This window comes from Elephas maximus, chromosome 17 (assembly GCF_024166365.1).
Source record: "Elephas maximus indicus isolate mEleMax1 chromosome 17, mEleMax1 primary haplotype, whole genome shotgun sequence".
Classification (NCBI taxonomy): domain Eukaryota; kingdom Metazoa; phylum Chordata; class Mammalia; order Proboscidea; family Elephantidae; genus Elephas; species Elephas maximus.
The window spans coordinates 9,633,244-9,659,512 of record NC_064835.1 but is presented as its reverse complement, the minus strand read 5'-3'; the positions used below and the strand labels follow the sequence as shown (position 1 = coordinate 9,659,512).

Here is a 26,269-nt window from a genome sequence, read left to right as displayed (position 1 = left end):
GGTGCCCAGCTACCATTCTGAACATTTTCATCAAAGATTCGATAGAAGGATCCTGATCAAAATGGGGAAAATGCAGAACAGAATCTCAAATTCTCATGGAACCCAGATTTTCTGGAGCCACAGAGGCTGGATGAACCCCTGAAATTACTGCCTTGAGATAATCTTTAAACCTTAAAACTTAAGCCAAAAATATCCCCTGAAGTCTTCTTAAAACCAAACAATAGTTTAGCTTGACTAGTAAAGAATGTCTTGAGCACTGTGCTCTTTTAAGATCTATCTATGTGGGAGCAAACTGACAACAGCAACTCTAAAGATCAGATAGGAGTCTTAGGAGGTGGTGAGTTTATGTTAATGGGGAGGAGCAACTCAGAAAAGGAGAGAGAACGGTTGCAAACTAGAATATACCATATTTTTATGCGAATAACACATGTGTTCTACATTTTTTTGCCAACCGTGCCCTCCCAAGCCCCCTACAAGGTATTTTTGTAAGAGTGCTATGCCACTTTTTTTTACATGTTGCTGTAAAAAAAATTAGCACAGTGCACTTATGAAAAAATCCCACAAGGCAAGGGTCAGGTGCAACTGGCAAAAAAGTAGCACGATGCATTATTTGTGTAAAAACACAGTAATCAAGGTCATTGAATTGCACATGTAGAAACTGTTGAACTAGTGTATATGCTGCTGTGTATATTCTCAACAAAAACAAAAATAAAATAAATTTTTAAAAAAGAGCAAGGATATTAAAGTAAACCTTTAAAATACTATAAACAGTGTGGTACCAACACAGAAATAGACAAATTGATTGATGAAACACAACACAGGGCCTAGAAACAAACCCATTCATATATGAGAATTTGGTTTATAAGAAAGGTAACATTTCATATCAGTAAAGAAAGATGAACTATTGATTCAATAAATGACATTGAGATAAATGGCTACTCGTTTATATTCCTATACAACAGCATTCACCAAAATCAATTCCAGATGTATTTGAGCTTAACATTAAAAAATAAATACAGGGTAATATTTTAATAAAATAAAGTACCCAAACCAAACTGGTTGCCATCAAGTTGATTCCGGCTCATAGTGACCCTATAGGACAGAGTAGAACTGCCCCATAGTGTTTCCGAGGCTGTAAATTTTTCTAGAAGACTGCCACATCTTTCTCCCACGGAACAGCTGGTGGGTTTGAACCACTGACCTTTCGGTGCACAGCTGAGCACTTAAGCACTGTGCCACCAGGGCTCCTAAAAGTAAAATAAACCAAAAAACCCAAACCTGTTGCCACTGAGTTGATTATGACTCATAGCAACCCTATAGGACAGAGTAGAACTGCCCCATAGGGTTTCCAAGGAGCAGCTGGTGGATTCGAACTGCCAACCTCTTGGTTAGCAGCCAAGTTCTTAACCACTGTGCCACCAGTGCTCCACAGGCATCCCTAAACAAGAGGGGAGAAAAAGCCACAAAGAAAAAATCCTGAAAGATATGACGAGTTAAAAATTTTTAATTTTGATATGAAGAAAGAAACCATAAAAAAATTAAAATACAAGTAACTGGTAGAAAATAGTAGAAACAATACTAGTAAAATTAATACCCAGAACAACCAAAGAGTTCCACCACCTTAACAAAAATAAAAAGAAATCCAATGGACAAAAAGGCAAGGGATATAAACAAGCAAACCGCATAAGATAAACCAATGGCCAAAAGATGGCCAACTCAGTTCTACAATTTAGAATATGCAAATTTTAAAAAATCAGATACAATCTATTGCCCTGGAATTGACAATTTTTTTTTTTTGGATTGACAATTCTTCAATTGATAATATTTTTAAATGAATGATCATATATAATGCTGGTAGAACTGCTAAATTTTAAGGGAAAGTAATTTGGCATTAACAAACAATACTTCAATTCTGCACATCCTTTAACACAAGATATTCAAATTCTAGAAATTCATTCTAAAGAAACACATTCAAAGCTTCAGGCAACATGCTTAAATGAACCGAAGAAAACGTCCTACCTTTCCTCATCCCTGCAAACACAGATAAATACTGGATTAATATGTAACAACAAAACAAAAAGAAAAACCTTTTTTCTTTAACATCGAGAGATTCTCAGACACCAGAATCAGAAAGAAAACTTGAGGCCTGAGTAATAAGTACATGAACTGAGAGGCCAAGATAAGGATCTGGATACAGGCCTGGGGGTCGGGTTTTAATGCCAATTTACTGACAAAAAATTGCCTTCGTGAATTTGGAAGCTGAAGTCGAGATCCCTGTATAAACCTGGGGCCCTTAAGGCTGCTTGCTCATGAAAAAAAGGGCTTAGCAGGCCATGGAAACTGCTAGTAAGCATGTTATCCACTCCAGGATCTATGTGGGCAAAATAAAATCTCATAAAAACTGATCTCAAGACACATGTAGATGTACAGTCCAAAATGTGGTAAAGAAATCCCAACTCAGGAAGTTATGTAAAAATTTAGTCCTGAACCACTGAAAAGCCCTTGGCAGAGGTAATTATAAAGCCACACAACAACCTAGGAGGGAGACACAGAAAATAACCACTACTGAAGAAAAACTTGCAAAATTCACAACAAAAGATTACAAATCGTGTGAGTAAACAGTTCACCATGAGGGAAAACCAGCAGAACACAATGAAAAGAATTAGCATACCAAAAACTTGACACAGAATAGATCAAAAGAGAAATAAATTAATTAGATTTAAAATTATTATGGGGATCAAAGAAGTATAACCCATAGTGAAGCAACAAACAAAAAAAAAGATATTGAAAAGAACATTAAATTTTAAAAAAAAGGGCAGGTTAAACAGCAGATTTGATACAGAAGAAGGAACGAATAGTGAACTGGAAAATATACCTAAAGAAATTAAAAAGAATGCAACATGCAAGATAAAGTGATTTTAAAATCAAGAAACAGAAGTTCGGAGACATGCAGGATGAAATAAGAAAGCCCAATATATTTCTAATAAGAGTTCCAAAAGAAAAAAGTGATAATGGTTGAGAATTTTCTAAAACTGGAGTCTTCAGATTAAGAAAGCACCCCAAATCCTAAATATGGTAAATACATTTACTATAAATTGATACTTAGACATAATGAAATTACAGAACACCATACATAAAACAAAATACAAAAAGCAACCAGAAGAAATAAAAATCGATTACCTACAAAGGAGTAATAAGACCAAGAAAACATGTTTTATCTCCAAAATTGTAAGTCAGAAGATAATGATAAAATATTAGCAAAGGGCTGTTCAACAAACAGTTCTATAGTCAACTAAACTGTCATTCAAGAGTGAGACTTAGACAAAAATCATTAAGGAAACAAGATAAAAACACATTTAGCATGCTTGATTTAAGGGGCATATACAGAACCCTGTATCCAAAAATGAGACTACACATTCTTATCCAGCACACATAGAATATTAACATAAACAGAATCACTTAGCTGCAAAAGAAGTCTCGACAAGGAACAAAGTGAATAAATAAAATTGAAAATCAGTAATGAAAAGATATGCAAACTTTATATACCTCATCCCCTTCAAACTATTACTTTGGAAACATATTTGGAAATTTAAAAACACAACTCTAATTCATAAAAAATTCATAAGGCAAGAAAAAATAGAAACAGAAATTACAAAACATTTTTATAAAAGACTGAAACTAAACATACAATATATCAAACTTGTGGACTATATCTATAACGTGGTGCTTAGAAAAAAAATTACAGCCTGTATTAGAAAATAAGAGAAATTAAAAAATGAGTTATACTTTCAAATCAAGTATTTAGTGGGAAAAGAAGAAACCCAAAGAAAGTAGAAGGAAAGAAATAATAAGCAGCAATTTAAGAAAGAGAAAACAAAGAAATAATATTATAGGTTTGTCTTAGTTATCTAGTGGTGGTATAACAGAAATATCACGAGTGGATAGCTTTAACAAAAAGAAATTTATTCTCTCACAGTCTAGGAGGCTACAAGTCCAAATTCAGGGTGCCACCTCCAGAGGAAGACTTTCTCTTTCTACTGGCTCCTGGGGAAGGTCCTTGTCATCACTCTTCCCTGGTCAAGGAACTTCGCAGTGCAGGGACCCCGGGTCCAAAGGGCACACTATTCTCTTGGCTCTTGTTTCTTAGTGGTTTGAGGTCCCCACGTCTCTCTGCTTGCTTCTCGTTTACATCTCAAGAGACTGGTTTGAGACACAACCGAATCTTGTAGATGAGTCCTGCCTTGTTAACAACACAGAGGTAGGTTTACAACACACAGGACAATCACATCAGAAGGCAAAACGGTGGCCAATCCCATGACACCAGGAGTCATTACCTAACCAAGCTGACAAGTATTTTTAGGGGACAATTCAATCCATGACAAGGTTCAACCAAAGCAATCCGTGTTTTTTTGAGAAAATTAATAAAATAAGCAAACTTCTGAAAGATTGGTCAAGTAAGACAAGAAGTTATAAACAAAGGGAGCGTAACTACAGATACAGTAGAGATTCTAAAACCATAAAAGAGAACTATGAATTGATGATGATAAACTAGAAAACTTAGGCCAAATGGACAATTTTCTAGAAAAACAGGTTACCAAAACTGAATCAAGAAATAGACTACTTGCAGATTACACGATTTTTCTGCATAGAAAATCTAAGAGATTTACAAACCATTAAAATAATGGTTTATTCAACATGGCAGCTGGTTATATTAGATCAATTATAAAAAGCAATAGTGCTCCTATTTCCCAGCAACAATCAATTAGAAATGTCATAATACTTTTTAAAAGACCCCACCTCACAATGGCAACAAAAAAACACGGTACTCTAGAATAAATCAAACAAAGGATGTGCTATGTTTTAAAGAGAATATTGTGAATTTTTTTTTGAAGGACACTGTTCGGGCCTAAAAAAGGTCATGGATCAAAAGGCTCAGTATTACCAATATACCAGTTCTTTCCAGATTAATCTATAAAATACATGTGCAATCCCAGTCCAAATTCGAAGTGTTTTCGGCAGACTTTAAGAAACTAAATTTCATTTGGAAAAATAACCAAGCCTAAGCTCACTGCCATCGAGCTGATTGCAACTCCTAGTGACCCTATAGGACGGAGCAGAACTGCCCCCATAGGGTTTCCAAGGCTATAAATCTTTACAGAAGCAGACAGCTACATCTTTGTCCCAAGAAGCAGCTGTTGGGTTCAAACTGCCTCCTCAATGGAAGAGAAAAGTGCCAAGACAAATTTAAGGAATACATAGGAAGCATTTGTCCTACCAATATTAACTCTTATTATACAAAAAAAACCAAACCTGTTACCATCGAGTCGATTCCAACTCACAGCAACTGCCAGCTAATTCAACAACTTAGATAAAATTCCTTGGAAGATACAAGCTATCAAAGCTCATTCAAGAAAAGCCTCAATAGGCTGTGGGGACCACGGTCTCAGGGAATATCTAGCTCAACTGGCAAATCATAGTTAATAAAGAAAATGTTCTACCTTCTACTTTGGTGAGTAGCATCTGGGGTCTCAATGCCCTGTGAGTGGCCATCTAAGATACTCCACCATTCTCACCCCTTCGGGAGCAAGGGAGAAAGAAGAAAACTAAAGATATAAGGAAAAGATTAGTCCAAAGGACCACAACTACCACAGCCTCCACCAGACTGAGTCTAGTACAACTAGATGGTGCCAGCTACCATCACTGACTGCCCTGACAGGGATTATAATAGAGGGTCCCAGACAGAGCTGGAGGAAAATGTAGAAAATTCTAACTCACAAAAAAAGACCAGACTTACTGGCCTGACAGAGACTGGAGAAACCCTGAGAGTATGGCCCCCCGGACAACCTTTCAGTCACTCCTGAGGTTCACCCTTCAGCCAAAGATTAGACAGGCCCATAAACACAAAACGAGACTAAAGGGGCACACCAGCACAGGGGCAAGAACAAGAAGGCAGGAAGGGACAGGAAAGCTGGTAACAGGGAACCCAAGGTCGAGAAGGGAATGTGTTGACATGTTGTGGGGTTGTTAACCAATGTCATAAAATAATATGTATACTAACTAATGAGAAGCTAGTTTGTTCTGTAAACCTTCATCTAAAGTACAATAAAAAAGAAAGAAAAGCCTCAATAATCCTATATCTATTAAAGAAATTGGGGATGTAGTTAAAAATTTTCCCATAAAGAAAACTTCAGACCCAGATGGTTGAATTCTGCCAAACATTTGAGGAAGAAATAATACCAATTCTATACAAACTCTTCCGAAAATTGAAGAAATTCCTCAATTAACAGTAATTATGCTTGGGAAAGGGAGCAAGGGTAAAAGATGGCAGTATACCTAAGTTTTAATGACTTACGTTATTTCAAAAAGTGAAAAATAGTTCCATGCTCTCCTTATAGGACGAGAGAGTGTTAACCACCACCAGCAGGTACAAGAAGGCAGCTGGCACACAGGTGGCCCATAACCAATGATAGTTCCTTCCTTCCATCAGGACGGGGATTGGAAACAAAGCAGAAACCACCATCCTACAAACACAACCACGAGTCCTCAGAATCTGGAATGCTGTGTGCAGCACTGACAGAGTTACTACAAGAAAGATGTCAGGAAACTGGAGAAGGTCCAAGGAAAGGCAGCTAAAAAGATCAACAGAACAGGAGACTGCCATGTGAGGAAAAGCTAAAAGGATTAGGATTCTTCATTCGAGAAGGGTAAGGCTACAACTACAGTCATTTTGAAGTATGGCCAAAGTAATAAATGGTGTGGATAAGAACACGGTAATCATGCCTTGAATACAAATTGCAGAACACCGGCATAAGAGGGGACCCCCTAAGACACCCAGAGACAAGTCCAGGAGCAACACTGGGAAATTCCATTTTCAGGTAGGAAGTCTACAGCACTCACTTCAGGAGGACAACTTGGAGAGACCTCTGCACACACGAAAAGGACGCAGGAAGTTAGAGGAGGGCAGACAGCCATGAAGAAGAGAGTCAACAGCATCACCATGACTGGGACACAAGGCAGACCTCAGGAGGGGGACCAGAGCGGCAACCACGGCTCCTTTTTAGCTTTCCCACCTTGGCCATCCTGAGTTTCCTCACCATAAACCTCTCTTTCCCTAAGATAACCTGAGTGAGTCTCTGCTCCTTACAATCCAAAAAGTTCTAACTAAAATTGAAAATATGAACAAATTCACAAATATGAACCTATCTGTTACGGGTTGAATTGTGTCCCTCCCAAAATATACGTTGGAATCCTAAGGGCATACCTGTGAATGTGATCTTGTTTGGGAATAGGATTTTCTTTGTTATATTAATGGGGCCACATCATTGCAGGGTGTGTCCTAAACCTAATCACTTCTGAACTTTACAAAGAGCAGATCGGACCCAGAAGCAAGCACACACTGGGAAGGCAGATGCCACGTGAGGATGGTCTACAAGCCAAGCAGCCAAAGAATACCCAGGCTACCGACAAGGAAGGAGCTGACACGGCTGAAACCTTGATTTGGACTTTCAGCCTTCACAACTGTGAGAAAATGAGTTTCTGTTCTTTAAAGCCACCCACTTGTGGTATTTGTGTTACAGCAGCACTAGCTAGCTGAGACAAATAGGTTACACAAATTCAGGGATGGCAGAGCCAGAGTGCATAACCAAGGGAGAAAGAAACTTTCTGCCAGTCTGTAAAGGCTCGCTACAAAACCCTGAGGCACCAGCACCCAGTTTGGACATAGTAGAGGTAGAGCTGTCATTCTCAATCTCAATTTGCAAGGAATGACGACACCTCCTCAGCATGCCCAGAACAGGCAGTGGTGTGAGAGGACCTGACCCACGGCAGCAGCTCCTTTGACTCCAGATATAAGTACTAAACCCCATTATAACCAAAAACAAAGCCAGCTGCAATCGAGTCAATGCCGACTCATGGTGACCCATGTGTGTGAGAGTAAAACTCTGCTCCATGGGGTTTTCATGGCTGATTTTTTGGAAGTAAATCACCAGGCCTTTCTTCCAAGGCACCTCTGGGTAGATTTGAACCTCCAACCATTTTCACCATCCAGGGACTCCAAAGGGATGATCAAATCAGCCTGTGCTCAGGCCCAAAACATCAGATGGCCTAGCAGGGAAATAGCACATTGCTGTCCCTGACTCTCTATACAGCACAGGCTTGGAAAAGGTGGCCTGTTAAAGCTTATGTCCAGTGTCAGGCTCCCATGGCCTCTGACCAGCCAAGTCAGTGGGCCAGCCACACCTGGTGCTGACTTACCACGGTTTCCACTCCATGGGCAGTGGGGCCACAATGCCCTCCCGTGCCAACCACATCAATTCTGGTTCCTTGATGGGATCGATACCAATCTCTCTGGCAAATTCAAGAATTTCTGCAGGAGAGGCAGGAGGGTGGGGAAGGTAAGAGAGATGGAGTGGTGGGGTGGTTAGAAAAGCAAAAATTACAATAAACTTTTTTCCTACTTTGCCTTTACTTTCTAAATTTTCTTCAGCGAGCAGGTATTATTTCTCTCAATATAAACAATAAACATATGATCTTTTTTTGAATCACAGTTTATAAATGATATACCTGAATCAAGGCATGATATCTCCATACTCCAAGAATACCATCTGAAGCCTAGTACAACAAAGACAAAAATATAAGACCAAGATTTCAGTGTGGCAGGGACCTCAGGAAAAACTCCAACAGCCACAGCCACAACCATCTAGGATAAGGACAGCCTTACCAGAAAGACATAAGCTCTTCCAAGATTTGCTAAAGCTTGGTGCAAAAACACTAATCACTCATTCAACAAGCATGTCTTAAACAACTACACATGACTAACCCCCTTGAGAGCCTCACAAACACACAAAGAGAGCACAAACCAGGTGATCCGTGCTATAAGAGAGATGAGTACTATGAGCTATGGGAGCAGAGAGAAGGCAGTGGTTTATTCTGCCGAGAAGCTGAGGGGTATCTGAAGTGAGGAAGTGGGATGATACGCAGACAGCTTTCTTCCCCCACACACTGAACACTCTCTCCCATGAAGGGAGTTGCTTTTTCAATTCTGCTGTACATCATGGACTCTAATACTTTTAGAATCCAAGCATTTAGAAAAGCTTGTTTTGCCAACCATCTGGAAGAACAGCAGAGATACATGTACTAGGTTAAGAGCTATATCACCAAGACAGAAAAAGACAGATCACATCACCATTGAACATGTCACTGGAGGCCCCAGGAATAATGGAATAAATACTCAAGGGGCAGCAAAGCTGGAACTGATAACAGCCCAGGCCAGGGAGGTACCATCAAGCTGGGTCATCTCAGTGGAGAATTTGAAGGTTGACACACCTGGGGACTAGGCAAAAAAAAAAAAAAAGCATTTTTTTCAAGGGCCTATGGCTGGCCAGGGATTGATTCCTTGATTTCACAAATATTTTTTGAGTGCCTCCTATGTGCCAGGCACTTCAGATAGGCATGAATAAGAAAGAGAGATGGTCGCTGCCTCTATGGAGATTACACTGTAATAGAAGAGACAGCCAGTAAAGAAGTAAACGAATAAATATACAAGAATTAAAGCTTGTAATAAATGTAATGAAAGTAAACGAGTGTCATGAATTGAATTGTGGCCCCCAAAAGTCTGGGGTTATAAATCCTAACCTCACAATTCCATTTGAGAATCAGTTTTCTTTGTTAATAAGACAGTATTAGTGTAGGGTATGTCTTAAATCAATCTCTCTTGAGATATAAAAGAGATTAAACAAGCAAGTGAGCAATCAGAGACTGAGGAACAGAGATGCCAAGCCACATGAAGACCACCCAGAGGCAGAAGTTCAAAGAGACAAGGACCCTCCTCCAGAGCTAAGGGAGATAGAAAGCCTTTCCCCAGAGCCAGCACCCTGAATTCAAACTTCCAGCCTCCTAAACTGTGGGAAGATAAATTTTTGTTTGTTAAAGCCACCCATTTGTGTTATTTCTGTTGTAGCAGCACTAGATAACTAAGAAAACAACATATGAAGTAGGGAACATTAAGGTGGAGGGGGCACTCCTTTAGAAAGGGTGGTCAAGGAAAGCCTCTCTGAAATGGTGACATTTAGCTGAAAACTCAAGGAGGCAAGGAGCCAACCATGCAGAGCACTGAGGACAGAGCATTCAGGCAGAAGAAAGAGCATATGCAAAGGGCCTGTGGCAAGAAACAGCTTGGTCCACCTGAGGACTGTTAAGGTACACCAACGCAACTAGCCGAGTAAGCAAGGGAAGAAGTAGCACCAGCTGAACCTGGCCAGGTGGGTGGGGACAAGTCATGAAGAGCCCTGCACACCACAGTAAAGGGGTGATACTTAGTATAATATAAAGTCATTAAAAGTAGAGCCCTGATATGATGTGACTTACACTGTAAGACAATGACTCTGGCTACCTGTGCAGCACAGACTGGAGGAGGGTAAGAGTGTAAGCAGGGAGGCTAATTAGGAAGCTACTGAGATAGTCCAGAAAGAGAAAACGGTGGCTTGAGCATCAGAATGTCAAAGGAATCTTGGCCCCCCAAAATATCATAGTGATTAATTAAAAGTGTAGGCTCTGGAGTTAGAATACGTGGGCTTGGGTCCTACCTCCACTGCTTGGTAAACCTGTGTAAGTGTAGGAAAGTTACTTAACCTTCCTGTGCCTTGGCTTCCTCATCTGTAAGATGCAGATAATAACAGTACCTAACTAATGGAGTTGCTACCAGGGTTGAAAAGGTTAATACATGTAAAGTTCCTGGAACAGTGCCTGGCACACAGTAGTACTCAATAAATTGTGTTATCATTGTTGTTATAATAATGTTATTATTATTTTAAAAATACGCTTTAGTTTGTTCTTAAGAAAATGAGCTTCCAATTAGCCTTAGGACACATTCTATTTCATGATATTCCTTACTTTATTTTCACTCAAAAACAAATCATTGATCTAATCCAGGGCTGAGCAAACTTCTTCTATAAAGAGCAGGTAGTAAATATTTTAGGTTTTGTGGGTCATAGGGTCACTGTTACAACTACTCAGTGCGACCACTGTAGCACAGAAGCAGCCATAGATAATTCATAAACCAATAAGCATGGCTACGTTCCAACAAAACTTCATTTACAAAAGCAGGCAGCAACAGGTTAGATTAGGCCCATGGGCTATAGTTTGTCAACCCCTGACCTAATCCAAATATACTGAGCAGCCATGTGCATGTGCCATGCTTGGTACGGGAAAGCACAAAAATAAATCACACATTCTCCCTGCCCTCAAAGAACTATTACAACGCACCACAGGTCTCTTACCTTGCTCACTGGGAATGTAGGTCTCATCATAGTCTTCCTCCAGAACCAGCTGGTCTCCTATGCGGATAGGCCGTCCAGCCATGTTTGGTCTGGGCTCCAACACCTGGATCCCAGAGACCCACACCCAAAAGGAGAATCAGTGACCCAGCTTAAAAAGGGAAAAGTTGGACCTGGCTCATAGTACACTTGAGTCAGATCAGACTCTGAAAACCAGGTTAGCCCGAGACTCCCCAGGAGCCAGGGATGTTGGAGGATGGGACCAGCAGCTCAGAAAGCAGGCCTTTCAAGCTCTGGGTCCAGGAAAGTGCTCGAAGGGGCACCTCCCACAGGACTGCTGAACACTCAGCAAACCAGAAAAAATCTGAAAGCCTGTCTTTCTCAAGATTTGACTTCTTATCCCCGAAAAGGAGAAAGAATTAATAGTGTAGGACTCCCAGCTACAAAGCTGTGTTGTTTTTAGGTGCCATCGAGTCGGTTCTTACTCACAGCGACCCTACAGGACAGAGCAGAACTGCCCCATGGGGTTTCCATGGAACCGCTCGTGGATTTGAACTGTCGACCTTTTGGTGAGCAGCTGAGCTCTTAACCACTATACCACCAGGGCTGACACCAAAATAAGCAGTAGGCACAGACACCCCCCCACACCAACATAACCCAGTCACACTGTCTCAACCAAACCCATTGCCGCAGAACCAATTTCAACTCATAGCAACCCTACAGGACAGAGGAGAGCTGCCCCATAGGGTTTCCAAGGCTGTAATCTTTACAGAACCATAACCAATGCACCACCAGGGCTCCTTACTGTGTCTCAACTTGTACCCCTAATTACATATCCCTACTTACATTCAATAACGCCCTCAGGGAGCTTAAAACCTAGTGGAAGCAGTATATACAACTTCAACAGCAGCAGAAAGGAAAAAAAGCCTCTTGCTCTGGGCTACTAAGATAAAACCCAAACCAAACCCAGGACTTAATTTCAAATCACAGAGTAGAACTGCCCCACAGGGCAAGATAGAGAAGGCAGGAGGGGACAGGAAAGCCGGTAATGGGGAACCCAAGGTCAAGAAGGGGAGAGCGTTGACATGTCGTGGGGTTGGCAACCAATGTCACAAAACAATATGCGCATTGTTTAATGAGAAACTAGTTTGGAAACCCTAGTGGTGTAGTGGTTAAGTGCTACAGCTGCTAACCAAGAGGTCGGCAGTTCGAATGCACCAAGTCCTCCCTAGAAACCCTATGCGGCAGTTCTCCTCTGCCCTACAGGGTCACTATAAGTCAGAATCAACTTGATGGCAGTGAGTTTTTTTTTTTTTTTTTGTTAGTTTGCTCTATAAACCTTCATCTAAAGTACAATTAACACTAATTAGATAGTAGATAAGAACTACTTTAGGTGAAGGGAAAGACAACACACGATACAGGGGAGGTCAGCACAATTGGACTAAACCAAAAGCAACGAAGTTTCCTGAATAAACTGAATGCTTCGAAGGCCAGCGTAGCAGGGGCAGGGGTTTGGGGACCATGGTTTCAGGGGACATCTAAGTCAATTGGCATGATAAAATCTACTAAGAAAACATTCTACATCCCACTTTGAAGAGTGGTGTCTGGGGTCTTAAACACTAGCAAGCAGCCATCTAAGATGCATCATCGAGTCTCAACCCACCTGGATCAAAGGAGAATGAAGAACACCAAGGACACAAGGTAATTATGAGCCCAAGAGACAGAAAGGGCCACATGAACCAGAGACTTACATCATCCTGAGACCAGAAGAACTAGATGGTGCCTGGCTAGAACCAATGACTGCCCTGACAGGGAACACAACAGAGAACCCTTGAGGGAGCAGGAGAGCAGTGGGATGCAGACCCCAAATTCTCATAAAAAGACCAGACTTAATGGTCTGACTGAGACTAGAAGGACCCCAGTGGTCATGGCCCCCAGACCTTCTGTTGGCCCAGGACAGGAACCATTCCCGAAGCCAACTCTTCAGACATGGATTGGACCGGACAACGGGTTGGAGAGAGATGCTGGTGAGGAGTGAGCTTCTTGGATCAGGTGGACACTTGAGACTATGTTGGCATCTCCTGCCTGGAGGGGAGATGAGAGGGTAGAGGGGGTTAGAAGCTGGCGAAATGGACATAAAAACAGAGACCGGAGGGAGGGAGCGGGCAGTCTCATCAGGGGGAGAGTAATTGGGAGTGTGTAGCAAGGTGTATATAAGTTTTTGTGTGAGAGACTGACTTGATTTGTAAACTTTCACTTAAAGCATAATAAAAATTATAAAAAAAAGTACAATAAAAAAAGAAAGAATATTTTACATGCGGGGGGTGGGGGGGAGGACTGCCCCACAGGGTTTCCAAGGCTGTAATCTTTATAGAAGCAGACTGCCACATCATTCTCCCACAGAACAGCTAGGGGGTTCAAACCTCCAACCTTTTGATTAGCAGCCAAGTGCTTAACCACTGTGCCCCCAGGGCTCCTGCAACAGGATCAAAAACCAAACCCACTGCCATCGAGTCGATTCTGACTCATAGTGATCCTATAAGACAAGGTAGAACTGCCCCATAGAGTTTCCAAGGAGTGCCTGGCGAATTCAAACTGCCGACCTTTTGCTTAGCAACCGTAGCACTTAACCACTACGCCACCAGGGTTTCCTGCAACAGGAGTGACAAATTCCCACTAAAGGGATGAAGGAAGGGTTGTCAAGGAGCTGGGGACTGAAGGCTGACAAGAATTCTGAAAAGTGGAGAAAGGCATTCTAGACAGAGGGAGCATCACATGCAGAGCCAGTGTTCTGGTTTGTCAGATAACAGGACACATGGCAGGGGCTGGGGTGGAAAGCCAGGTCAGGGTCTGGTCATAGAGAGCCTTGAAGACCATGCTAAAGACCTCAACTGTGCCCTGCTGCAAAGGGGAGCCACTGAGGGCTTTGGTGAAGGAAAGTGACACGGGCTGGCCTTTCTTTGGGACAAGCACTCTGGCAAGGTGGTATGGCTGAATTGTGGAAATGAGAGACTAGTGTCAGGACAACCACTGAGGAGGCTGTAACCCAGGTGAAAGATGATGAGGGCTTAAGCTAGGGCAGAAGCTGTGGGAGTGGAGAAGGGACAGATGTGAGGGACACTGTATGTTAGACAGACAGTATGTAAGACAGCAAGGAGTAGAAGGGAGTTCAACTTGAATCCAAGGTTTCTAGGTCCAGGGATGGGGCGGTGTCAAATTCTTCAACTGACAGTGAAGAATGGTGCACCTCCCTCTCCACCTCCACTCCTGCAAACTGCCTCAGGACTCCCCGGTTATACCAGCTCTCCCCTGTGGCAGCCCTCCACTGAAGCCCAAGGAAATAGAGGCAAGTCACCCTGTAAAATGGCTGCTGTGATTAGCCCTGCTCAGAGTGCCTCCCCCAACCAAGGAGGAGTCAGCACACCAGGTGTGACCAACAGGGTCAGCAGCAGTAGGTCCTGGCCTCTCCTGGGTACCCACTTCTTCAGAAGCTGTCGCTCTGCCACCTGGAGCAGTGAGCGTGAAAAGCTCTCTTCAGGGAGAAGTGCACAGAAAGACTGTCATCAAAAAGAAGGTAGGAAGCTGGCCTGTACTGAGTGCTCAGGAAGTGGCTGGATCTGGTAACCTGAACCTGTTCCAAGATACCTAGAAAGGGACCCTTGACAAATGACAAAGGGTCTATCAAGGACTGTGACTGTGACCCCTTCTGCACCATGACAGCTGAGAGATGGGCAAGGGAGGTATCCTGCCTTAGGCTCACAGACATCGTTTCCTATATTAGTCCACTGGGCTCCAATGTAGCCAGACTCTGCCCTGTCTTGTTCCCATCATGACATCTCCAAGCATTAACTTCTCACCTCAGGAAGAAAGGACCAAAGGAAAAAGGATTCTTCTCTGCAATAAACAAGCTGAAGCTGGAATCTGCACCCTGCCTTATGAAGAACCCAGATAGCCTGCTGACGTAATGCTCAAGTCTCTATGCCCACGATCAGGGATGAGTAGAGCGTACCTGCCACTGACTCAGAAAAAGCAAAGCAGAAAAGTTTCAGGACCCAAGGCTTTAGATGCGGTCCACAGCCTGAAGGCTCAAGGACTCACCTGATTCTTTAATCCTCTTAGAGAAGGGAGCCACATGTGGGGAGGGAGGAATCAGTAGTAGCCTGAACAGCGGTCTCATGGGCATTATTTAATCCCACAAGCATTTATCTAGCACAAGCTCTCTATACAAGGCACTACAGCAACCATGGAGGAGAATCTGAGAAATTCTGCATCGAGAGTGTCATCTATCTCTAGACTTATCCCATCTTCGGAAAGCGTGAAACAGGTAAAACTCTCTGTTCTCGTGGCAAAAAACAAAAAAGTATGTTTAACCATTTAAAGGTCAGGAAGAACCTGGAAATCCGAATTCACAGATCATCCAAATTCCAAGTAAATTTTCTGCCAGAAAAAAAATTAAAATATAGGTAGGCTGTATTCTAGCTTCTTTGCTTCCCTTACTTGGCTTCAGTAAAGAAGTGTGTCCAGGACAGGGGCAAGAAGGGCCAGGAGTTGTACGAAATGGGAGGTGGAAAGGGAAATCATATTTATTTAATGGCTACTAATTCATTAACCCATTGCCATGGAGCTGATTCCAACTCCTAGTGGCCCTACAGGACAGAGTAGAACTGCCCCATAGGGTTTCCAAGGAGCGGCTGATGGATTCAAACTGCTTATGGTTTGGTTAGCAGCCTGAACTCTGTACCACTAGGGCTCTGATGGCTACCAGAAATCATTTACTCATCTAAGAAATATTTATTGCATATCTACTAAATTCAAAGCCCCTTGCTAGGTACTGGAGATATAACAGCGATTAAAAACTCATTTAGCTGCTACTCTCCTGGAGCTAGTATAGCGCGGAAGAGAGACAAATAAATCAACAACCACAAATAAATGTATAATTACAAATGATCTCTGAAGGCAAGAGCTTGATTTAGATGACGCCTATGCCGAAAACGGAGTCCCTGGGTGGTACAGTTAACATGCTCAGCTGCTAACCAAAAGTTCGGCAGTTCGAGTCCACCCAGAGGCACCTCAGGAAAAAGGCCTGGTGATCTACTTCTAAAAAATCAACATTGAAAACCCTGTGGAGCACAGTTTTACTCTGACACACATGGAATTGACTCAACAGCGATTTTTTTTTTTTTTTATTCTGAGAACTGAAGGACAAATAGGCATTCACTAGACAAAGAGAGAAGAAAAAAGCGTTCTAACAGAGGAAGTAGAATGTGCAAAGGCCCTTCAACAGGAACCACCACGAAGCAAGAAGCAGCATAGTTCGAGATGATGCTGAGGAGTGGGCGGAAGTTAGATCACGCGAGAACTTGGCCTTTAGCGTAAGGGGGAAGCTAGGAAAGGGTTTTTCCAGGTAAACATTTTGTGAAGATCACTCTGGCATCTGTTGGGAATACAGACCAGACTGGCATGCAGGCCAGATTGGAAGGAATAAAATCAGAGTGGATGCAGGGAAAGCAGGTAGAAAACCATGAGATCGTCTAGGTGAGAGATGATGGTACCTTGGACTAGGGTGTTAACAGAAGAGGAGAAAAGCCTAAGAAGATCTTAGATCTGGTATGGAAAATACATCCCAACATTCTCCTCCAAGCCTGCGACCATGAAGAACATCACTAATCATTCACATCCTAGGTATGGTCTCAGAACCTTCAATATGGTAATCCATGCACCGGTTACCAACGGATCCAATGAAACCTACTTGTCACCTGGCCTGAGACCACTACAAGTCATAGAGTTGTACCGGGAGGGGTGGTCATCCAACTGCCCCCATCTATCTTCTGCCAACGCCAGAATCTAGCAAAAAAGGAGTAGCTCATACACCTCCTCCAGGAAGCCTTCCCTAGCTAAACTCATCCTCTCCTGTGAACCCATAACTACCTCAGCACTGAGGACACAGTTTTCATGTATTTAAGGCCACATTTCTCTGAACATTACTTTTTTCATGGGGCTGTATGTGGACCTGTTAGACCAGAAACTTCTGAAGCCTATGCCTCCTCCTTTCTCTGCACTTTCCACCTAGACCTATGGAAACCGTAGGAACTTGGTCACTGCTATAAACCACTAGCACAAAACCAAGGAATCTCAAGAGTGGAAAAGTCCAAAGTAGCTTTGCTCCAACTTCCCTTCCCACGCTAAATTTTCGCTCTCCAAGCTTCAAATGACAGACAGTATAGTGGTCAAAGCACAAGCTTTGAGACCAGAAAGCCTGGATTCAAACCCCAGCTCTCTCACTTACCAGCTGTATGACCTTTGGCAAGGTATGTTCTCTCTCTAAGCTTCAATAAACTCGTGCATACAGTTTAAGCAATCATGATTATCTACATCAAAAGGCCATTTGAATGCATCAGTGGACCACATGAACCATAGCCTCCACCAGCCGGAGCCCAGAACAATTAGATGATGCCCAGCTACCACCACTGACCACTTTGACAGGGATCGCAAGAGAGGGTTCTGACGAGAGCAGGAGAAAAATGTAGAACAAAACTCAAATTTACAAAAAAGACCAGGCTTACTGGCCTAACAGAGACTAGAGGAAACCCCAAGACTATGGCCCCTGGACACTCTGCTAACTCAGAACTGAAGCCACTCCTAAAGCTCACCTTTTGGCCAAAGATTAGACAAGCCCACAAAACAAACAATAACACACATGAGGAAAGTGCTTCTTAGTTCAATCAAGTATATGAGACCAAATGGGCAACACCTGCCCAAAAGCACAGACGAGAAGGCAAGAAGGGACAGGAAGACTGGACAAATGGACATGGGGAACCTGGGGTGGGAAAGGAAAGGGGGAGAGTACTGACACATTGCGGGGATTGCAACCAATGTCACAAAACAATTTGTATAGAAATATATGAATGAGAAACTAATTTTCACTGTAAACATTCACTTCAAGCACAATAATTTTTTTTTAATTGCAAATTAAAAAATAAAATTTTTTTAAACTAGAAATAGAACTACCATACGATCCAGCAATCCCACTCCTTGGAATAGATTCTAGAGAAGTAAGAGCCTTTACACGAACAGACACATGCACACCCATGTTCATTTCAGCTCTGTTTACAATAGCAGAAAGACGGAAGCGACCAAGATGCCCATCAACGGATGAATGGATAAATAAATTATGGTATATTCACACAATGGAATACTACGCATCAATAAAGAACAATGATGAATCCGTGAAACATTTCATAACATGGAGGAATCTGGAAGGCATTTTGTTGAAATTAGTTGCAAAAGGACAAATATTGTATGAGACCACCAACATAAGAACTCGAAAAATAGTTTAAATAGAGAAAAAAAATATTCTTTGATGGTTACGAGAGTGGGAAGGGAGGGAGAGAGAGGGGTTTTCACTAATTAGATAGTAGATAAGAACTATTTTAGGTGAAGGGAAAGACAACACACAATATAGGAGAGGTCAGCACAACTGGACTAAACCAAAAGCAAAGAAGTTTCCTGAATAAACTGAATGCTGTGAAGGCCAGTGTAGCAGGAGCGGAGGTTTGGGAACCATGGTTTCAGGAGACATGTAAGTCAACTGGCATAATAAAATCTATTAAGAATACATCCTGCATTCCACTTTGGAGAGTGGTCTGGGGTCTTAAATGCTAGCAAGCAGCCATCTAAGATGCATCATCGAGTCTCAACCCACCTGGATCAAAGGAGAATGAAGAACACCAAAGACACCAGGTAATTATGAGCCCAAGAGACAGAAAGGGCCACATAAACCAGAGGCTACATCATCCTAAGACCAGAAGAACTAGATGGTGCCCAACCACAACCAATGACTGCCCTGACAGGGAACACAACAGAGAACTCCTGAGGAAGCAGGAGAGCGGTGGGATACAGACCTCAAATTCTTGTAAAAAGATCAGACTTAATGGTCTGACTAAGACTAGAACGACCCCCAAAGTTATGGTCCCCAGACCTTCTGTTAGCTCGAGACAGGAACCATTCCCAAAGCCAACTCTTCAGACGGGGACTGGACTGGAGTATGGGATAGAAAATGATACTGGTGAAGAGAGAGCTTCTTGGATCAAGTAGACAAATGAGACTATGTGGGCAGCTCCTGTCTGGAGGGGAGATGAGAGGGTCAGAAGCTGGCCAAATGGACACGAAAATAGAGAGTGGAGGGAAGGAGTGTGCTGTCTCATGAGAGGAAGAGCAACTAGGAGTACATAGAAAGGTGTATATAAATTTTTGTATGAGAGACTGACTTGATTTGTCATCTTTCACTTAAAGCACAATAAAAGTTTTCAAAAATAAAAATAAAAAAATTTTTAAAAAGGCTGTTTGATCAGACATACAAGGACAAATAGTCTATGATCCCACTGACATGAAATATCTACAGTAGGCAAATGATAGAAAATAAAGTTTCTTAGTGGTTACCAGGGGTAGCTGGGAGGGGGAAAGGGCAAGTCATTGCTTAAGGGACACTGGGGATTTCTGTTAAGGATGATGAAAAAATTTAGAAACAAATAGTGGTGATGGTCACGCAGCATGGGGAACATAATTAATGTCACTGAATTGTACACGTAAAAAATGTTGAAATGGTCAATGTTTTCTTATATACATTTTTACCTCAATAAAAAAGGCTGTTTGCAAATACAATACTTGTGAAGTACCTAGCACAGTGCCTGGTTACAAATGTTAGATAAATTTAACATTATTTTAAATTATTACTGATAGTATTGCCAATTCCATAGTTAGATCATTCATAACTGTTAAAAATTCATTTCTAACAAACTTCCTTCCCTTTGTCCAGTTCTGCCCTCTGGCTCTACAAACACCAAGCTAAAGCTCCTCTACTCCAAGCTAAATATTCCTAGATCTTTTCTATTCGTTACCCACCATTGTTTCCCAGTCCCTCACAGGTTATCCTCTCAAACCCTGTCTCCCTATCAGCACAGCCAAAAGGTATGCACACTGACAGAGCATACCCATATGCATAATTAGGGTTCCAGAAAATTTCTTTCTTCCACCCTGCTCCAACAATTTTAAGAAATGCTCACTAGAGAAAAGAAAAGATTTTCTGGAGGAGGCACTGGGGAAAATGCAAAAGACATGAGCATTCATGGCATCGTGGTAGTGGCTATAGGTTTTGGAACACCCGTAGCTTTAAATCCCAGCCCTGCCACTTGCTAGCTGCATAATCTTGGGCAAGTTACTTAACCTCTCTTTGCCTCAGTGTCCTCATCCATCAAATGGAGATAACAACAATGACTGTGTCAAAGGACTGTGAGCATTAAATGATTCGATACGCATAAAGTGTTTAAAACGCTGCAAGATCTCAATAAATGTTAGTTGTTGTAGTTACCATTCTTGTATTTAAAGGGCTTATTCTCCACTGCTCCAGAGAACAGATCCAGTACCAGGGAACGCTTTAAGTTAAGGTCATTCAGACATTCAAAAACCACTTATTGAACACCTACGTGGGTCAGGCACTGTGCTATACATGAGAGCTACAGACCTGTTACACGTGGTCCTAAAGTCGAACTCAGCCCACTTGGGAAGCCAAACATGTAAGTACATGAGTACATAATGGGTTAAGCTCATTAAGGGAAGAAATTACAATGGGACCCAAAGGTAACAGCAACTAAATTTACTTTGGAAGATCAGGGAAAGGACCACAGAGTAGAGGGCCACTGAAATGCTTCTTGAAGGATTAGCAGGAGCTCAGCAGGATAAGATGAGTAAGGGAACTGAAAACAGAAGGAACAGCACACACAAAGCCAAGGAGGCATGGAAGAGTAAGGTGGGCTCAGGGAATTAATGATGACAACAAAGCGCATCTTCACTGAACACTTGAATTTTCTGGCAACTGTACTAAGTGCTTTACATGTATCATCTCACCTCATCCTCTCAACCACACTATGAGGTAACACATTATCCCCATTTTTCAAATAAGGAGACTGAGGTTTAGCAAGATTTAACAAAAAAGTTCCCCAGTTTCACAGCTAGTAAATGGCACAGCAGAACATGCACGCACTCATCTCTATCACACTCTGAAGCCTGAGCTCCTAAGCACTCTGACATGATCAGAGCGCAAAGGACAGTGGGGGAAGCGGTGGGAGAGAGGTCTAGAACGGAAGGCAAGAAGCATATTGTTAAGGGCTTGGAAGGATGAGCCTGCATCCTGTGCACGATGAGGAGCCATCACAGCGTATCATAAAGGAAACTAGCATGATGACGTCTGTGTTTTAGAAAAAATGATTCTGACAGCCGCTTAAGAACTAACCAGAGGAAGGTAAGAACACAGGTAGAGAGGCCACGTAGGAAGCTGTCGGGAAAATACAGGCAAGAAATTATGAACTAAGTCGTGGCTGTGAGAACAAAAAGGAAGAGTCAGATTTTAGAGGTATTAGGAGGCAGAATAGTGGGACTTGATTTATGTAGCAAGTAAGGGAGAGAAAGGAGGGAAATCAGAGCACTTAGACAGTATATTGTGATTATCTGTTCACTTCTAAGCCTTGCTCAACTGGTAGCCCCACCTACAGCCTAGAATACAGGACATGCCCAACAAATGTTATATCAGATGAATGAATTCCAGGTGTAGACTTGGCGGACCAAGTGAATGGTGAAGTCCTTCACTGAGATAGGAAATACAGGAGGAGAAGCACATTTTAGGGCCAGAGAAAGTTGGGGAGGCATCCAGTTAAAAATGATCGGGAAGCGGGTCTGGGCTTAGGAAGAAGGTCTGGCTGCAGTCAGGGAGTCACCACTAAATAGATGGTAATGGAAACGCTGGGTGAAAATCACTCAGAGATGAAGTGTGGTGAGTGGAAATGAGAGGCCTGCAAAGGCTGCTGAGAAGGGGCGAGTTGGGAGAACCATGAGAGCAGGGGTCGCGGAAGCCAAGTGAGGAAAGTGTTTCTAGATAGAGAAGGTAAATTTTTTAATTAACGCAAGAAAAGATAAAACTTTTAACTTCCCTAGCTGGCCAAAAGAAGACATAAGGTTGAGTTAGCTCTGGATTCGGAAAGGCAGCTTTCCCGCAGTGAAGTATTCAAGCAGGGCTCCGAAGGGCAGGCCTTACACACCGACTGGGAGCAGGGTAAATAAACGAGCGCCCTCGGCAAGCTCACAACGTCGCCCGCCGCCCTCTGTCGCCTGCCCACGGGCTCGCCGTTCAGTCGGCCGCCAGCGTTTCCAGCCCAGGGGCCCCTTCTGCCCACCCAAGAGCAGGACAAGGAGAGAGGCTGAACGGGGCACCCTCGTCCGGCCGCTCCTTTTTCACCTCTTCCCTCGGTGCCCGCCCACACTCGTGCACATCCCGCTCGCGGGCACCCAAGTGTGCCCTTAACTCTCCCGCTTCCCTCCTTTCCCGCCACTGAACCCCTCCCTCGAGGAGTTCCTCACCTGTCCCCCACCCCAGGAGGCCCGGGACGATGGCTCCGGCCTCTGCGCAGCTTCCCCAGCAGCACCCCGGCTCCCCGCTTCCAGGGACGCCGGGGTGTTGCTCTGCAGCGGCCAACAACCACTTCCGGAAAAAGTACCAACCTAGCAACTGACAGTCCCGCCCTCACCCGAAGCCAATAGGTAGCTGGATGAGAGCTCTGGTATTGGATTGGTTAACGGTCCCGTCGCATCATGCAGTAGAGCGGCACGTTTCCCGTTGCACGATGGGAGATGTAGTTCAAGGTAGCTAATGGGGGTCCTCATGGGGTTAAGTTGAGAGCCCTGAATTTAGATACGAGGGATATTTCTTCCCGAGCAGTGACTGACCATTCGAAGTGTTTATACTAAAAAAAAAAAAAAACCCAATGTCGTCGAGTCGATTCTGACTCATAGCGACCCTATAGGACAGAGTAGAACTGCCCCATAGAGTTTCCAAGGAGTGCCTGGCGGATTCAAATTGCCGACCCTTTGGTTCGCAGTTGTAGCTCTTAACTACTACGCCACCAGGGTTTCCAAAGTGTTTATAGCAATGTGAATTAACTGTGACAATTGATTGATCATCATTTGTCAGTCATATGGCTAATATTAAGTGATAATACACGGATCATCAATAATCAATCCATTGAGCCTTTAATAAACAAAATAAATGTGAATGTAAGGTAATGGAAACTCACCCTCAAAACACTGACTCGTCTGTACCACGATTAAATCAATACACAACTGGCTGGGAGTTAAGAGACGTAGTTTCTATTGTCCATCTTTTCACCAGAACTTAAAACTCAAATGGGCATAATGTCTGTCGTAGTTATTTAAGTCAGTTTAAGGAAGACAAAAAAAACTGACACAGTGTGTAAATCCCACCCCCCCCCCCCACACACACCATGTCTAGCAGAGGGGTTGCTATTTATATAATTCCTAAGAGCTTTTTTTTTTAGTTTTGTTTACAAAGATGGTAAATCTTCCTTTGTCTTGTCTATCCTCCTAGAGAAGTTAAGAGAGGCAAAGACAACTCTAGGCATTACATAGCTGGGAAAACTGAAGTATGGAAAAGTCACGGAGTACAGAAGAGCCAAGAGATGCTGCTAGTACACGAGGTGAACGGTGAGGTTCAGCACCTGGATCAGCCTGTATGCCCAACGACCTGGTAGACCCAGTTGTGGAGATAGACCTGAGTCACACTAACTCCCAGGAGACCAGTCCCAGCACCACTTGGGGCTGATCCCAGAACGGGAACTCAGATTGCTGTTCCTGTAGATCCCAAGCTAGATATTCATGAATTTATTCCTAAAGCTTAATTTCAAATCTTTCTGAGGCAATTCTGTCCCGTATTTCCTTTATTTTGCCTAAACCCATAAAATCATTGGTCTCCCTTCCTCTCCACACCCCTGAAAAGTCTTTCTGAGGGGCCTAAGGAACCAGACTGGGAAGGGACTTACCAGCATCAGCCACGGACCTTGCGCAAAACAGAGACTCAAAAATCATTTGTAGGCTTAGTCTCTATGTCCAAGAACTTTCAATTGATCTGGTTGAATTTAATTGCCATCAAAATCCTGAGCTTCGGTCCCTTAGCCTGGGTCCCTTGTTCCGTCAAGGGGAGAGCTAATAAAATAAGAGATACTACAGGATTAGGGGATATTATGGTATTATATCGCCCTCAAGCAGGAAGGAGCCCTGGCGGCACCGTGGTTAAGCACTTGGCTGCTAACAGAAAGGTCGGTGGTTTGAATCCATCAGCCACTCCTCAGGAGAAAGATGTGACAGTCTGTTTCCTAAAGATGTCAACCTTGGAAACCCTACCTTGCCCTGTAGGATCACTATGAGTTGGAATCGACTTGACAGCAACTTTTTTTTTTTTTTTGACCCCAAGCAGATAATCAATTTGCATTTTAGGAGGTTTCCACATAGCTTGTACTAAGAAATGAAAACCAATTTATAAAACGCCCTTCCAAAAAAAAAAAAAAAAAACCCATTGCTGTCAAGTCAATGGCAGCTTATAGTGACCCTATAGGACAGAGTAGAACTGCCACATAGGGTTTCCAAGTAGCAGCTTGTGGATTCGAACTGCCGACCTTTTGGTTAGCAGGCGTATCTCTTAACCACTATGCCACCAGGGTTTCCAAAAAATGCCCTTAGACAAACATAACGAAAAAGTAAGTGTTTGGGGGAAAATAACAAAACGACACACCAATTGTTATAACAGCAATATGCCCTATGAGTAAGACAGTGAGATTTTGCACATTGTAGGTTGTATTCTGCAGTCAAGTCTGAACATTTAGGGGCGATTTTTTGAAGATAGGGAAATAAAACCCACACCTGGCAGTGCAGTGGTGAAGCATTTGGCCGCCAACCAAAAGGTCAGCAGTTCGAATCCACCAGCTGCTCCTTGGAAACCCTATGGGTCAGTTCTACCCTGTCCTACAGGGTAGCTATGACTCAGAATCAACTTGACAGCAATGGGTTTGGGTTTTGTTTTGTTTTTGTTTTTGTTTTTTCTGTTGATCCCAAATATTTTTCCTTATCCCCAGGTCAGATATTCCACTTTACAACTTTCTCTTCTCTTTTTATACTGTTTACTTGGAGTGTACAGAAATCTACCCACATAAAAAGCAAGGAAAACATCACTAATCCTACCATTAAAAAAAAAAGCGTATATAAAAATGTGAAATGTTCCTCTATACTTTCAATCCACCTTATTTAAAAATGCAAATTTGCCTTCTGTCTCCCTTCTCTGCTTTATTTTTCCCCATAACTTGTATCACCATCTGAAATACTATATATTATTTATTTCCTTGTTATCCATCTTCCTGAACTAAAATGTAAGTTCCATAAGAACAGAGGAGCTTTGGGGATCACAGTTTCAGGGGAAATCTAGGTCAATTGGCATAATAAAATCTATTAAGAAAACATTCTGCATCCCACTTTGTTGAGTGGCGTCTGGGGTTTTAAACGCTAGCAAGCAACCATCTAAGATGCATCAGTTGGTCTTAACCCACCTGGAGCAAAGACACAAGGTAATTATGAGCCCAAGAGAGACAGAAAGGGCCACATAATATCAGAGACTACATCAGTCTGAGACCAGAAGAACTAGATGGTTCCCGACTACAACCAATGACTGCCCTGACAAGGAACACAACAGAGAACCCCTGGTGGAGCAGGAGAGCAGTGGGATATAGACCTCAAATTCTCATAAAAAGACCAGACTTTACGGTCTGACTGAGACTAGAAGGACACCAGAGGTCATGGTCCCCAGGCTTTCTGTTAGCCCAAGAATGGAACCATTCCCAAAGCCAACTCTTCAGAGAGGGATTGGACTGGACTATAAGATAGAAAATGATACTGGTGAGGAGTGAGCTTCTTGGCTTAAGTAGACACATGAGACTAGGTGGGCAGCTCCAGTCTGGAGGGGAGATGAGAAGGTAGGGGGGGACAGAAGCTGGCTGAATGGACATGCTTAATACAGGGTAGAGAAAAGGAGTGTGCTGTCTCATTGGGGGGAGAGCAACTAGGAGTATATAGCAAGGTACATATAAATTTTTGTATAAGAGATT

The 26,269-nt window shown here is 42.8% G+C and overlaps 1 protein-coding gene across 4 annotated transcripts in view; it reads right to left on the bottom strand.

The window, feature by feature from the left end:
• CEP164 (centrosomal protein 164) overlaps positions 1 to 22,797 on the bottom strand; it is a 73,854-nt gene extending 51,057 nt beyond the window's left edge. The window contains exons 1-5 of one of the 4 annotated variants that reach the window (XM_049856606.1): positions 22,683 to 22,797; positions 13,214 to 13,358; positions 11,277 to 11,379; positions 8,563 to 8,610; positions 8,254 to 8,365 (exon numbers count right to left, since the gene is read on the bottom strand). In XM_049856606.1, the coding sequence (XP_049712563.1) occupies positions 8,254 to 8,365; positions 8,563 to 8,610; positions 11,277 to 11,379; positions 13,214 to 13,264 (314 nt within the window). In that variant the 5' untranslated portion in view covers positions 13,265 to 13,358; positions 22,683 to 22,797. The remainder of the gene's footprint in view (positions 1 to 8,253; positions 8,366 to 8,562; positions 8,611 to 11,276; positions 11,380 to 13,213; positions 13,359 to 22,682) is intronic. The other 3 variants (XM_049856608.1, XM_049856607.1, XM_049856609.1) reach the window with 3 other exon arrangements.
• Between the last annotated feature and the right edge of the window lie 3,472 nt (positions 22,798 to 26,269).